This window comes from Primulina huaijiensis, chromosome 7, assembly GCF_012295235.1.
Source record: "Primulina huaijiensis isolate GDHJ02 chromosome 7, ASM1229523v2, whole genome shotgun sequence".
NCBI lineage: Eukaryota > Viridiplantae > Streptophyta > Magnoliopsida > Lamiales > Gesneriaceae > Primulina > Primulina huaijiensis.
Genome location: NC_133312.1, coordinates 5,575,421 through 5,591,154, shown reverse-complemented (window position 1 = coordinate 5,591,154; position 15,734 = coordinate 5,575,421). Strand labels below are relative to the sequence as shown.

Here is a 15,734-nt window from a genome sequence, read left to right as displayed (position 1 = left end):
GCAGTCATATATCTCGGATAGAAGCACATTCATTTATTCTTCGAAGGGGCTCTGCATAAGGATTATGTTTCATGACATCCATAAATAATATCACAGTGCCCTCATCAACATCATCCTCATTTACTGCAGACATTCTATTATGTAACTCATTGTTATTATCCCAGAAATAAAGCTGAAAATACTTAGGCCTTCCCTCTTGAGGCACAAGTGGAGGCAATGCATGAAACACTTGTCCAGCAGCACGGAAGGTGTACACCCCATGATTAAGATATACTATACTTTTGTCAATCCGTATAGCGAATGATGTAAATGAAAATATACTATTATACAAGCGTATTTTATGACGGAATGATACAGCCATCGGAGAAGAAGGATCGACGAAAAGATTAACCAAATCCACGTGTGCAATAGGTGATACAAGACGAATTTTGCCACGGTCACAACAAAATGTAGGGGGTTCATGTGGAAATCTGAACGCCCCACAAAATTGACATGTTGGAAGTGCAGAGAGTGTATTAACATAATCTAATTGCAACTCTGTGACTGAAATAAAACAAGAGAAATGAAACGAATAGATTGACGTTAGAAATGGAGACCAGAAAAGATAAATGATCTTTAAAGAAAAGCCTGCGCAACAAATTACTCACAAACAGGCAAGCAAGCCAGCCGCAACAAGGCATCGGAAGCAACACCTGACACCATAAATATTCAATTAAAAGCTAGCTACAACAATATTTCTTCTTACATGATGACATGAAACTATGAATGTTGTGGACAAAACGGTTGGTCCATGTAATTTATAACTAAATTGTTTGTATTTCAAATATTTACGTTTAGTATATTTTCACCCCATATTTTTTCTTTAAACGTCACATGATGACAAATAATCATCAAGTCACTGCTAAGTTTAAATCTTGATCTAAGTCGGCACGAGCTTTAAAGCATACAGATAATCATAATATTATGCTTATATCGAATTAAAACATAACTACAATGATGAGGATATAAATAAGTTTAAAAAAATATACACATAATTTATTCTTTTATTTTACTTAAAAAATAATATATTATATTATTATAAGCATGTATATGACAACATCCGTTAACTTTAAAATTAAACATACTATTTTTCAAAGGTTTCATATAATTGCAATTGTCAACTGATCTCATTCATAAGTTAAATAATATGAGCATTCAAAAATCTCTTATGATAAGGAACATAAATATGAGTTAAAAAATTAACCAATACAATTTTTTTAAATTTTGAATGTGGCGTATAGCTTATAACCACAATTTATGTGCTTGAAGACATCCACATTTTCCCTCGCTCCCGTGATACATTGTGAAACTAAAATAGTCATAACGTAACCAAAATGTATTGACAAAACGATTTTTTAATTTGTGGGTTGTTTTATTTTAATATTTATTTAAATTTTTTCTTTTACATATATAAAATTAGAGTAATTATAACCGATTCTTCAAATCTAATATACTATGGAGGAAATTGTAAGATTGACATATGTTTCGAATAAGGAGTATATAATTTTAAAATTAGTTGTTGTGAATGTAAGTCTTATGCAAGTATCTGAATATGTATATATAATTTTCGAAAGTAATTGTTTTGTTCCATAATAACTTTAAAATTTTAAAGAAAAATATATAATTCACCATTTCTGAATCGGTACACTTAGAAGTAGTTAGCAAGTTAATGGTAATATCAACAATTTGATTGTAGACATTTTTGTCCCTCAAAAGTTTAGTGTTCAAATAGTACGTCCAAGCTTTAATTGATTAAAAATTAAGACACAATTTATAATATTCGTATATAGCTAATCATATATATGACATTAATTATACTTTTCTTTAAAAGCACCTAATTTTTTTGAAAGCTCAACCGATTCATAATGTAAATTTTTGCAAAAAAATAGAATTCTTATTTTTCTTTTCAATTTTTAAATCAAACGTACTGTTTAATAAAAAAAAACTTCTTTTTCGATAAAATTAATAATTAGAATACTTCTCACAAAAGCATAACCGGAAAAACTGAACTCTAAAAAAGATGGTAAGGGTAAAGATAAACAAGTTAACTCATCAACGGAGATAGAGACGGCCCGATCACCATGTGCATCACCAGACTCAACAACAGGACAGCTGATGCAATCATTAAACTCACTGATAACACCATATAATCGAAGTCGACACCCATAGATAAACAAAATTAATTAAGCACATACCTTGCAACATATGAGGAAATTGCAGAGGCACGCCGACCGCACATTACAAAGTGTGATCAATGACTAAATCAAATACGCTATATAACGAGATTAAAAAAAGCAATCCTACGGACATACAAGCAAAGCTTGAAAGGCAACTATTGAGCAACGTCCACCAACAGAACTACGCAAAGCTGGGGTTCACATGTAAGATTCCATTTGACTGAATACATGAATGTCAAGCTAGATATTCACTTGGCTATGATCCCGACTCCATGGATGACCCGAGACAGAAAATTTTAGCCAATCTGAAACCAAAAAATACAAAAATTCGTAGTTAAGAAAATGGCGTGCACAGAGCATGAGGAGTTGTTAGCCTTCTCATATGATTTTCATCCAATAATCTCTTGATAAAGTCCTTCAACTCAGAAGGAAAAAATGGCCACAAATTTTCATCGAAACTTGGGTTATCTTTCAGGACCTCCCGAAAAATACCAGATTTGGTTCGAGCACAAAAAGGGTGGCTACAACAGAGAAAAAATATATAATAAAGCACATACGATCCATTGATCGGCTTCTCTACCTTATGATCTGTGTAAAACTTCTAGTGCAACATAACACCCACTGCCAACAATTTAATTGAGTTTTTGATCTGCATATGAATATCAATATCCAGATCCGAATTCAAGAAAACCGAGTGCAAAATTTTACTTGGCTTCACAAATAAGCTATATACCGAGATTAAAGATGTAATCCTACAGACAGACAAGGAAAACATGAAAGGCACATATTGATCAACGTCCACCAACAGAACATCAGATAAGAAAATGATTAAAAATAAAATTGTTACTTATTGGCTCCCAATAGAAAATAAGGAATTATAATCAAATGTAAACTCAAGTTACCAAGAAGAGAATGAAACAAAAAAAGAGATGCATGCAAGGAAGTTCAAATGACCAGCCACTAATAAGCAATTTAAAATATTCAATATACCGTGTAATTGCTTACAATTAAATGTGATGAGGAGGGCAATGAATGTAGCCTTATAAGTAACGTAAATAAAACTGACACAAACAAATAAATAAAAGAGAGATATATACAAGGAATTAAATTCGTCCACACAAGCAAGGACGAGGATGTTTCCTGCCCAGCGATGTAGAAAAGCCTACATTCTTCAATCACCTCCTGCAAACTCATCCCAGAAACTTTCCCATTTTGTTGAATCTCTTGAAAATTAGGTTCCAACAATATACTCAACAGATCATCTGCATTACCTTCCCCATATTCTATCACTTTCATTCTCTTATCAATGATTCTTAGTATCGACGATTCTACTTCCCTCACAATTTCTTTCATCCGTCTGTTTGTCTTTGGTGGCAAATATCTGCATACATCATTCGAACATGTGATGAAACAATAATCTGGTATCGAGATACTCGATGCTACACTCAACAATGAAGAAAATCAAGTAACATAATCTTACCTCCATCCGGGAATGCAAAGGAGCTGACCCGCATTCGAGAAATGTCCGGCTTGTTCTTTTTGAAGCTCAAATATCTTTCTTCCTTCTTCATAGTTATTGCCGAATGCAGCTTGTCAATGTTTGAAGATAAGGCCACACATCCAATTCACATGATCCTTTGCTCGAGACAATCTCATCCCATTTTCTCATCATGTCACAACTACTCGAGTAAAATGAGGCCGGGAAGCATATTCTACACCAAGAAAAGAGTAAAGTTTTACGAAAAGATGAAGTTTGATCAAAGCGGTGATAAGTAGAAACTTTAAGTTCTACCTTTAATTTTTCGAGGTGAAAGGCATGACTAATAAGGGCATCATGTTGGAATAGTCCAAATCAAAGTGAAGTGAAGCAACTCCACTCATAGTAGCGAATTTAAACTGTTGAGAAGTCTTATCTTTATAGCCTAATCTTACAGCTAGCTAGAAGACTGGACGCTGATCCTCGACTTGTTGAAAAGCTGACAGGCTTCAGAAATCACAGGACCTCAGACATTGTTGCAAAGATAGCGGATGAAGAAGTAGCACATGTTGCGGTTGAAGTTTATTGGTGTTTATTGATGTCTTGGATCTCCAGACACATGTTGCGGTTGGTATTTATTGTCTTTATGGATTTGTTTTGTATATATCTTTCCTGGTCTCTTTGACTGTCTTGGGGGATTTGTTAAGTATTGGTAATGATTGGCCTTGAAATGACAAGAGAATGAATTTTTTTTAATATATTTTCGGTATGACGGTATTTTACCCATATCGTACCGACTTTTCGGTATGTCGATTTTCAGTATACCGAAAAATCGATAAGATGACGGTATCATTTTTCTCATACCTATATTTTCGATACGATATACGGTATCCGAAATTTCAATACGGTATACCGTATCGACTTGTCTCCGGTTTCATTTCCCTGGTTACTGACACTGCCTCTCTGTCTTCCACGATCTAGTGCAGGGGATCTCCGCCGTGCAAATGGTCTTCTTGCAAGGGACCGCCATGTGCTTCAAGAAGGTGGAAAACCATCCATTCCGAGTTTGAACCTATTGATAAAGGTAACTCTTAATCTTCTACTGTGGGTTAAGCCCTTGATGTTCGACAATTCCAAGGGTTATACGCATACAGTTAAGTTGCCAAATATGATATATTAGTGTTGGTTGCCCACAGGCAGCGATTGGGATAAAGGATGAAAAAATTGAGGAGAGGTCTGAATCCCGACAGAATCACATAACTTGGTCAGAACTTGTACAGATCTTGGACAGAACTTCAGACAGAATTTGGACACAACTTCGGACACTTTATAACTCGAATTCAAGTAGGAGTTTGAGAAGAATAACCCTTTAGAATATGGCCTTGCTGCTTCCAAAATCAACCTAAGCTAGAACGAGTTTAGCAACACCAAATGGCTCGATTTCTTGGAGTGTTTTTGAAGGCTTTTGTGTATCATTTTGTTTCAGATTTGAGGGGTATTTTTTGGCTGATTGGCTGCCCATTCCACACGTTTTGAGAGCCCCCAAAATCCCTTATTAATGTGGTCAAAGTTGAGCAAAACTAAGGGTCACATGTGTTAACTAAAAGGTTATTCTTACACCATAAATGTGCCCAAATTCTAGCTTAAAAAGACAGCTTATTTTTGAGCTATTGGAGCTGAAATTAAGGGTCCATGAGCTGAAGGTTTTGTTGCTTCATGAGCTAGAAATATTGAAATTTCTTGGCTTGCGCTGATTGAAATTGGTTCGAGCTAATGGAGCTGAAATCCGGGTCCATGAGGTGAAAGTTTGATATATCATGAGTTGACAATATTGAAATACCTCGACTTGCACTTTTTGAGCTTTTGGGAGCAAAAATTGGGTCATCGCAATCAGGCTTGTTACCTCATAGCTAAAACATTGAAAAATGGATGCAATTTCTATACATCAAAACATGTTTAAGATTGCAGATCCAACACTTGAATGCCACAATGCTACTTGCTAATGATGGAGATTCAGTGGAAGAAGACCTAGCACAAAAGCCCATGATCATCTTCAGCTTTCTGCGGCTGGAATGTTTTGGAGTGGTGATTGTTTCATGGGATAACTGGCAAGTGCAAGTTCAATAACTCATTCAATATATCAGGTTTTTTTTTGGAAGACTTCAGTGCAAATTTCTGATGATGCAACTTGGTAGCTGCAGTATTTATTTGTAAGTATGATTTCTGAAGTCTTTTCTTTTCAATTTTGAAGAGAAAAAGAACTTGCTTCTTGTTTTCCTTGTTGCAAAGCTCAAAATATGGCTAATCTTGTTTTGTCGTCTCATTTCTGTGAAGGCATTCTGTTAGAAAATAGAAGAGACCATTATTATTTTTGTATGAAATATTAATAGAAGTTGACGGGAAACTTGTACAGTGGTCCTCAATTTTAGATGATGTGCAGAAATTCCATGCAGTAAACACAGTGGCAACATGCAATCCCTTGAAACGTGCTTGATAGATGTTAAATGTCAAGGACTCAACTGAGATTCCGGGTGACAGCTTAAGGAAACATCAATTGGAAATGTAAATTTTTCAGTAACTATAATCAGTGAGTGTCTTGCTATTGCACATAGTATGCTAGCGCCTTTGTACAGAGAACTGAAAAATAAAAAACAAGAAAGCAAAATGAGGAAAGTACGTATTGATTGTCATATCATTCTCTGCAGTATTTAAGACAAGAAGTTAAACTGTGAAAACAAATTCAAGTAAAAGCATTCTGCCAACCATTCCTCTGTCAGTACCAGTAGGTATAATGTATATATTTTTAATTTCCGAACTTTATCTATGTGTTGCTTGACTTAGGCTCCTGAAAGGATATGACAGTTTCAAATGCCCCTGCAAGCGCTTTCACCTTGTTTTTCCTCTGCTCCCGAAGCTTACTTGCAGTTTCCTCGATCACATCATTTGAAACTGCAGAATCCTTCTTTCCTTGCGGTACTTGTTTTTTAACTGCCACACTTTCTGTCTCCTGCTTTTTTCCCCCTGCGATTTCCTGCACTTCCGTTTCTTTAGACTCGGTTGCTTCATTTCCACTGGCTGCTGCTTCCTTGGTGCATAGGTCGATTGCTTCCTGGGGAATATCCATATGTTCTCCATTCTTTTGTCCATGTTCTTCATCCTTTTCTTCAACTTCAACGGCGGGAATATCTGAAACACTTTCTTCAGTTTGATTGTTATCACTTTCTTTCGAAGTGTGTTCTTCTAATTCCTGATGTTTGCTGCCGGTTTCTTCAATATGTGACTCGCATTCTGGCTCTTCTGTCTTGATACCGAAAGAGGCATCATCTTGTTCAGAAACGGTATACGCCTCTTCAGTCTCAACCTTGACCTCCTCACCTTTCTCCTCTTTAGTCTTCTCCGAGTGTTCCAGTTCCAAAATTTCAGTTTCCATCTCATTGTTGCTCTCGACTTGAGGTGCCTCTTCTTCAGCTCTAGCAACGGCAGATTCTTCATCTTCTTGTTTTGTCTCAGGTTGCGGGACGACATAAGCATTGGAAGCCTCCATTTTCTCAGAAGGGCTAGTGACTTGCTCCTTCACTATGGCAGTACCACTTCCGACGTCCTGCTTTTTAACGTAAGTTCCACTCTTCTTCACATTACTTACTGTCCTGACATACATGGAACTCTGTTTTCCAGCATTCTTTGTCTTTTGTGCCGTACTAGTTTTGCTGGAAAACGAGGAAGATCGAAGAGTAGGACTTGGTGAAATCCGTGTTTTTTGTGTGCTAGAAGCCGATGGGGGCCTGTCAAATGATCTTCTTCTTGAAAGACTGGGCTTGTGGGCAGTTTCACTGGCAACCGGTTTCTTTCCTTGTTGCTTCGAAATCTCGTTACCAGAACATAGGGTGGGCCTGATCTCGTTACCAGAACTTAGGGTGGGCCTGAGATAGCTTGGAATTTGCTTTTCTGATGTAGTTGGATCTCGGTTTTTTCCAGGAGAGATTGTCTTGGAAGGGCTGGGGCGGCTCCTGCCTTGCGGTGCGGTTCCAGTTTGAGGAGAATTTGAAGGGGATGTTCCCCTCTTCTCCCTCGCAGGTGCACTGTCTTTTGTTCTTGTTGCCATCTATAACTAACACTTTATATTCTACCTGCATTGGGGAACATATATATATATATATATATGCTTGTGAATATAAACCCACTGCTCGCCAACAGAAAAATGGTGCCCCGTTTAACAAAGAAAATCTTCAAATTTAACATACATGCACATACGGCAAAAAGTTATGTGAGACGGTCTCACGGGTCGTATTTGTGAGACGGATCTCTTATTTGAGTCATCCATGAAAAAGTATTACTTTTTATGCTAAGAGTATTACTTTTTGTTGTGAATATGGGTAGGGTTGACCAGTCTCACAGATTAAGATCCGTGAGACGGTCTCATATGAGACCCACTCCGCACATACACCTATCACGATGGTCAATTCTGTATAACTCGAGCTCCAACAAAATTATAATTTGGGGCTCTTCATAACTCCCAATGCATGTAAAGTCATTGATATCACCAACAAATTCGTATTAATTCACATTTAAATACCTGCAGACAAAAACAAGCAACAAATAAATGTCGTACCTTATATAATGCAAAATGATGAATGCCTTCCCCATTGAATGTCGAAGAGCAAGAACATGGATAGTTATTGTGATATTAAAGATTGATATATGAAGAAATTACAAGAGATGAATGGTTGGCGAAGAGAGGCTTTTGGATGTTGGGTTTGTTGGGTAGAATGAATGCGTAAATCATGCACAGCCTAAGATTCCAACAGGCAAGGTGAGCACGTAGACTTTTTTTTCCTTCCCTTTTTTAACAAATTACTATATATATGTACATAAAATAATATCCATTCAAAGTTACATAATAAAATAATATCCATTCAAAAAAAAAAAAAAAAAAAAACCCAATCCTTTATATTTTTTTAACTTATTATTATTATCCATTCTCGAAGAAAAATAGCTGTGGATATCATATGACCAAAAAATTAAGATGGTGACAATAAATAAATTAATATGTATATCTGTATTTTTTTGAAAATGTGAAATATTTGTGTTGAAAATTATACTGTCGAATGTTGAAAATTAGGTGTTGAATATTGAAAATTAGTGTGTGATGATGTATGTAATTATGAAATTATTTTTGGATTGTTTTCCAAAGAAATCCTATAAATAGGTCTCCATTTGCAAAGATTTGAGACAATTGAGTTGAGAGAAAAATATTATAAAGGGTGTAGTGTGATAATTTTGAGAGTTTGAGATTTTTACTTTTTACCGTAAATTTTTACTTTTTCACAACACGCTATCAGCACGAAGCTCTAAAAGTTCTCCATATTTTTCCAAGCTCCAAAACAGAAGAAAAAGGTAACAAAAGTAATAATATTTATTTTATTGTTTATTTATTTATTATGTATATATTTAATATATAATATAATGTTATTATATAATAAAGATCAGAAATAATAAAAATAAAATTTTTAAAAAAACTTGTTATAAATCCTGGGAGGATGTTAAGACGACATCCCACACTCCCGGTAAGGGATACGACAAGTATAAAAGCCTATAAGATTTTTAAACAAAATATTTCACATCATTATAATAATATGATATGATATACATAATTATTTAAACATGACTAATATTATATACACCATATTATTACCATAAAATTATACAAATACATACATTTATTTTTTTGTACACCAACGGTCATAAACGGTAACAAAACGGCTAGTTTTTGTCCTATAAATATGATATCACAAACACATTCAATCACTCCAACTTTCTCTTCTTCTCTAAAAATTATTCTTTATCAAATTTTTGAAGAAAAAAGAAGATGGCTTTCTCAAGATTATTTTTAATTATTTTGGTTATAATACTCACGAATCTTGTATTTATCGGAGAATATCATCCTCGTGTGTTTTCTTTATTTTTATGAATGCTTGTATTTGTTGTTTATCCATTACTTTGTATTGCAATATTCATTAACTAATAAAATGCATCATAATTTTTTTACTACCACCATGTCAAACTTGGCAGAGCTCGAATTTGTTGCACTCGACATTACGGGGAAAAATTATATGTCATGGACTCTAGATGTAGAAATGCATCTTGAGTCATTGAGTCTAAGCTAGACTATTAAAGAAAATGATATATCTTCATCACAAGAAAAAGAAAAAGCTATAATATTTTTGCGTCGACATCTTGATGAAGGTTTGAAATGAGAATATCTCATCGAAAAAGATCACATGGCTCTGTGGAAAGGATTAAAAGAAAGATTTGAACATATAAGGGAAGTTATACTTCCGACCGCCTGTGATGAATGGAATATGTTGAGATTCCAAGATTTTAAGAAAGTAAGTGATTACAATTCGGCGATGTATCGAATAATCTCACAATTAAAATTTTGTGGACATGAGGTTACGGAATCGGAAATGCTTGAAAAAATATTTTCCACATTTCACGCATCAAATATAACTCTATAGCAACAATATAGAGTGCGTGGATTTGCGAGATATTCTGAACTTATCGCCTGTCTTCTTGTGACGGAAAAGAACAACGAGCTATTAATGAGAAATCATCAGTCCCGACCCACTGGATCAACAGCATTTCCAGAAGTAAATGCTGTAAGTAAAAATGAATTTAAACCTGAAAACCAAAATCAAATTCAAAGACAAGGTTTTGGTCGAGGTCGTGGACGTGGACGTGGAATTGGTCGTGGTCGTGGTCGTGGTCGTGGTCGAGGCCGTGGTTTTGAAAACAATCGAGATAGATATTTTTATAACTCATCTCAAAAGGGCGTCACGAACCACCCACTGAAAAGGCATCAAGAGAACATGAGTGTTAATGAAAATCATTCGAAAAGATTTGAAAAGTTCTTGTTTCAGATGCGGCACTCCAGGACATTGGTCTCGTATTTGTCGAGGCCCCGAGCACCTTTACAAGCTCTATAAAGAATCGATAAAGGGGAAAAAAAAGAGACCAACTTCACTGAACGCAGTTACCGTTTGAGTAATTCAACTCATTTTGATGCTGCTGATTTTCTGAATGATTTCTCTGGAAATGATCAATATGTTGGTGGGATAGAAATGAAAAATATTGATGCTGTAGATTTTCTTAATGATTTCTCTGAAAATGAACAATATACTGGTGGAATATAAATGTACAATAATTTATTTTTCTTGTATTCATATGATAATGTTTTATTATTCAATTATGATATGTGTTATATTTACATATGTATTGTCAGTAATTTTTTTTCATTGCATATTTTTTAAGTTCAAATATGAAAAATGCCATGAATAAAGCTAAAAAAGGAACTAATCTCATGAAAGTTTGCATACCTGATAGTGGTACAACGCACACTATTCTCCGAGATAAAAGATATTTTATTGGAATTAAAACCAACAAAAACAATGGTGAATACAATATCAGGTCATGTAGACTTGATTAAAGGTTGTGGTAAAGCACAATTTTTGTTACATATTGGTACAAAATTTTTGATCAATTATGCTTTGTATTCACCACAATCGAAAAGAAATTTGTTGAGTTTTAACGATATATATTCCCATGGGTATGATACTCAAACAATAAATGAAGGGAATGAGAAATATATGTGTCTTATCATATATAAATCAGGAAAGAAATATGTGATTGAAAAACTACCAATGCTCCCTACTGGATTGCATTATACACATATAAGTCTCATTGAATCAAACATGGTAGTTGATAATTCCTCAATATTAACTAATTGGCATGATCGATTAGGACATCCTAGTTCAACAATGATGCGAAGAATTATAGAAAATACACATGGTCATCCTTTGAAAGACCAGAATATCTTTCAGAATAATAAGTTTCAATGTAAAGAATGTTCTCTTGGAAAACTTATTATAAGACCATCACCAGCCAAAATCCAAACTGAATCACCAATGTTTCTTGAACGTATTCAATGTGATATTTGTGGACCAATCCATCCACCATGTGAACCATTCAGATACTTTATGGTATTGATTGATGCCTCCAGCAGATGGTCACATGTATGTTTATTGTCAACTCGAAATGTTGTATTTGCAAGATTACTTGCTCAAATAATAAAATTGAAGAATCAATTTCTCGATTATACAATCAAGAAAATTAGACTTGATAATGCTGTTGAATTTACTTCCCAGACTTTCAATGATTATTGTATGTCTATGGGAATCATTTTTGAGCATCCTGTTGCTCATGTACATACACATAATGTATTAGCTGAATCATTGATTAAACGCCTGCAAATGATTGCTATACCAATGATTATGAAAACAAAGCTCTCTATTTCTATATGGGGACATGCAATATTACATGTTGCTGCATTAATTCGCATCAGACCAAGTGTATATCATAAATACTCCCCATTGCAGCTTGCATTTGGTAAAGAACAAGACATTTCTCATCTGAGAATTTTTGGATGTATGGTGTATGTGCCTATTGCACCACCCCAACGAAAGAAAATGGGACCTCAAAGAAAGATTGAAATTTATATCAGTTATGATAGTCCATCAATCATTCGATATCTTGAACCTCAGACAGGCGACGTGTTCACAGCATGTTTTGCTGATTGTCATTTTAATGAGGAAATCTTCCCAATGTTAGGGGGAGAACAAAAACATACCGAAAAAGAAATTACATGGTATGTATCATCATTGTTACATCTGGATCCAAGAACAAAACAATGTGAAAAAGATGTACAACAAATTGTGCACAAAAAAAGAATAGCAAATCAAATACCAGATGCATTTGCAGACACAAAAAGGGTAACTAAATCATATATACATGCTGCAAATGCCCCTGCTGGAATTGAAATTCCGAAGAAACAAATTGAAGATACTCATGATGTCATTAAACGCCTGAAGTGTGGAAGGCCAGTCGGTTCCAAGGATAAAAATCCTCGAAAAAAAAATTCATAGAGAAACACGATGATCACAAAATAAAGAATGATGTTCTTGAAGAAACACATGATGATCACAAAATAAAGAATGATGTTCCTGAAGAAACACATGATGATGAAAATGTTCTGTCAGAACCACAAACTGACGAGAATCGTGAAATCTCTATCAATTATATTAATACTGGAAAAATATGAAATCAAAAAGATATAGAAGAAATTGATGATATATTTTCTTATAATGTGGCAATAGACATCATAAATGATAATGAAGATCATGAACCAAAATTTTTTGGTGAATGTAAAAATCGACATGATTGGATAAAATGGAAAGATGTCATCCAGGTTGAATTGGATTCGCTAAATAAACGTAATGTTTTTGGACCTATAGTTCTTACACCTGAAGGCGTAAAACCTGTTTGATGCAAATGAGTTTTTATTCGAAAGCGAAATGAGAAAAATGAAATAGTAAGATATAAAGCTCGACTTGTTGCACAAGGTTTTTCTGAAAGGCCTGGAATTGATTATGAAGAAACGTATTCTCCCGTGATGGATGCAATTACGTTTCGGTATTTGATTAGCTTGGCGGTATCTGAAAATTTAGAAATGCGTCTTATGAATGTTGTTACAGCTTATTTATATGGATCACTTGATATTAATATATATATGAAATCTTTGAAGGATTTAAGATGTCTGAAGCACAAAGTTCAAAACCCAGAGAATGTTATTCTGTGAAATTACAAAGATCATTATATAGGTTAAAGCAATCCGGCCGAATGTGGCATAATCGGCTAAGTGATCACTTGATGAAAAAGGGATATGTGAATAATGCAATATGCCCTTGTGTTTTCATTAAGAAAACAACATACGGATGCATAATTATTGCTGTATATGTTGATGATTTAAATATCATTAGAACAAATAAAGAAATTCAAGAAGTTGTGTCATACTTGAAGGAAGAATTTGAAATGAAGGATTTTGGAAAAACAAAGTATTGTCTGGGTTTACAAATTGAACAAAAAGATTGTGGAATATTTGTTCACCGAACAAATTATACAGAAAAGATCCTTAAACGTTTTAATATGGATAAATCAAATCCTTTAAGTACTCCAATGGTTGTTAGATCATTAAACATAGAAAAGGATCCATTCCGTCCATGTGAAGATGATGAAGATATTCTTGGTCCAGAAGTACCATATTTAAGTGCTATCGGTGCCCTTATATATCTTACAAATTGTACAAGGTCTGATATATCTTTTGCCGTAAATTTATTGGCAATATTTAGTACATATCCAACAAAGAGACACTGGAACGGAATTAAACATATATTCCGTTATCTACGAGAAACGACAGACTTGGGACTTTTGTATTCAAAAGATGCTAATCCAAGTATATTTGGTTATGCCGATGCTAGATACTTATCTGATCCACACAAGGCACGTTCCCAAATTGGATATGTATTTACTCGTGGAAGCACTGCAATTTCTTGGCGTTCACAGAAACAAACGCTCGTAACTTCTTCAAATCATGCCGAGATTATTGCACTACATGAAGCAAGCCGTGAATATGTGTGATTAAAATCAATGACCCAACATATCCAAATCTCATGCGGATTATCATTCGACGAGAAGCCTGTGATACTATGTGAAGATAATGCTGCATGTGTTGCTCAAATGAAAGAAAGATACATAAAAAGCGACAGAACTAAACATATTCCTTCTAAGTTCTTCGCATTCACCAAGGAGCTTGAGATGAATAAATATATTGATGTTCGTCACTTTCAATCAAGTAAAAATTCATCAGATCTTTTCACAAAGGCACTTCATACGACAATATTCAGAAAGCACATATATAATATTGAGATGCGCAATCTACGAAATTTGTGAAGAATTGTTCATGTCATAATGAGGGGGAGTTTAAGTGACTGCACTCTTTTTCCCTTACTATGGTTTTTATCTCAATGGGTTTTTCCTAGTAAGGTTTTTAACAAGGCATTATAAAAACACGTAATGAAGACAATTATTGTATTATGATCGTCATCACAAAGAGGAGTGTTGAAAATGTGAAATATTTGTCTTGAAAATTATAATGTTGAATGTTGAAAATTAGGTGTTGAATATTGAAAATTAGTGTGTGATGATGTATGTAATGATGAAATTATTTTTGAATTGTTTTCCAAAGAAATCCTATAAATAGGTCTCCATTTGTAAAGATTTGAGACAACTGAGTTGAGAGAAAAATATTATAAAGTGTGTATTGTGATAATTTTGAGAGTTTGAGATTTTTACTTTTTACCGTAAATTTTTACTTTTTCACAAAAATCTTCAAAATTTTAAATATTGTATCACTCTTAACAAACAAAAAGAATGAAAAAAATCATTAATTTGAAAATTATAATAAAAGCTATCATATTTAGATTCAATATTTTAACTGTATAAGCACGTAATACGTGTAAAAAATGGATATGTTACATTAAACGAGAGGATTAGACCGACATCAATTTTGGTGTTTCGCGTGGCTTTTCAACTTAAATTTTTGATTGTTATGTTCACTCATTAATTTTTATAATTATAATATTGACTTTGTTTTAATATAAAAAAATTATTACAAAAAAATATTGTACAAGCATTTAACACGTACAATATATGATTAGTATATATATTTTCTTAAGCTAAAGGGGTTAGACCGACAAATACGGTGTGTCATCAATTTTGGAGTCTCATTTGGTTTTTCTACTTGTTTTTTAGATGGTCTTTTCCAAATTGTATTGGTGTCTCTTATTGATTTTTATAATAATTATAATATTATCTCAATTTACTATAAATCAAATTAATTACAAAAAAATTTGTACAAGCATACAATTCATTTGCGAAACACTAATATATCAATAATGTATAATAATATATAATATTTGAGTCATAAAATAGACAAAATAGTGTCTTAGTTTAATTTTTATAATCTTCAAAATAAACCTCTTTCTCTTTTTTAGTCCCATATTAATTATTTTTTTGGCATGAAAAAGTGTATTTATGTTTTTAAAAAAAACTAAACAATTCACTAAAAATCTTAAAGTTTAATTTTTCAA

At 33.8% G+C, this 15,734-nt stretch overlaps 1 protein-coding gene across 1 annotated transcript; it reads right to left on the bottom strand.

Annotated features, from left to right (window-relative positions):
- Positions 1-6,468: 6,468 nt before the first annotated feature.
- On the bottom strand, positions 6,469-7,795 carry LOC140981777 (uncharacterized). The gene has a single exon (XM_073448241.1). It carries the CDS (start codon positions 7,793-7,795, stop codon positions 6,515-6,517), a length of 1,281 nt encoding a protein of 426 aa, XP_073304342.1. The 3' UTR covers positions 6,469-6,514.
- Positions 7,796-15,734: the final 7,939 nt, after the last annotated feature.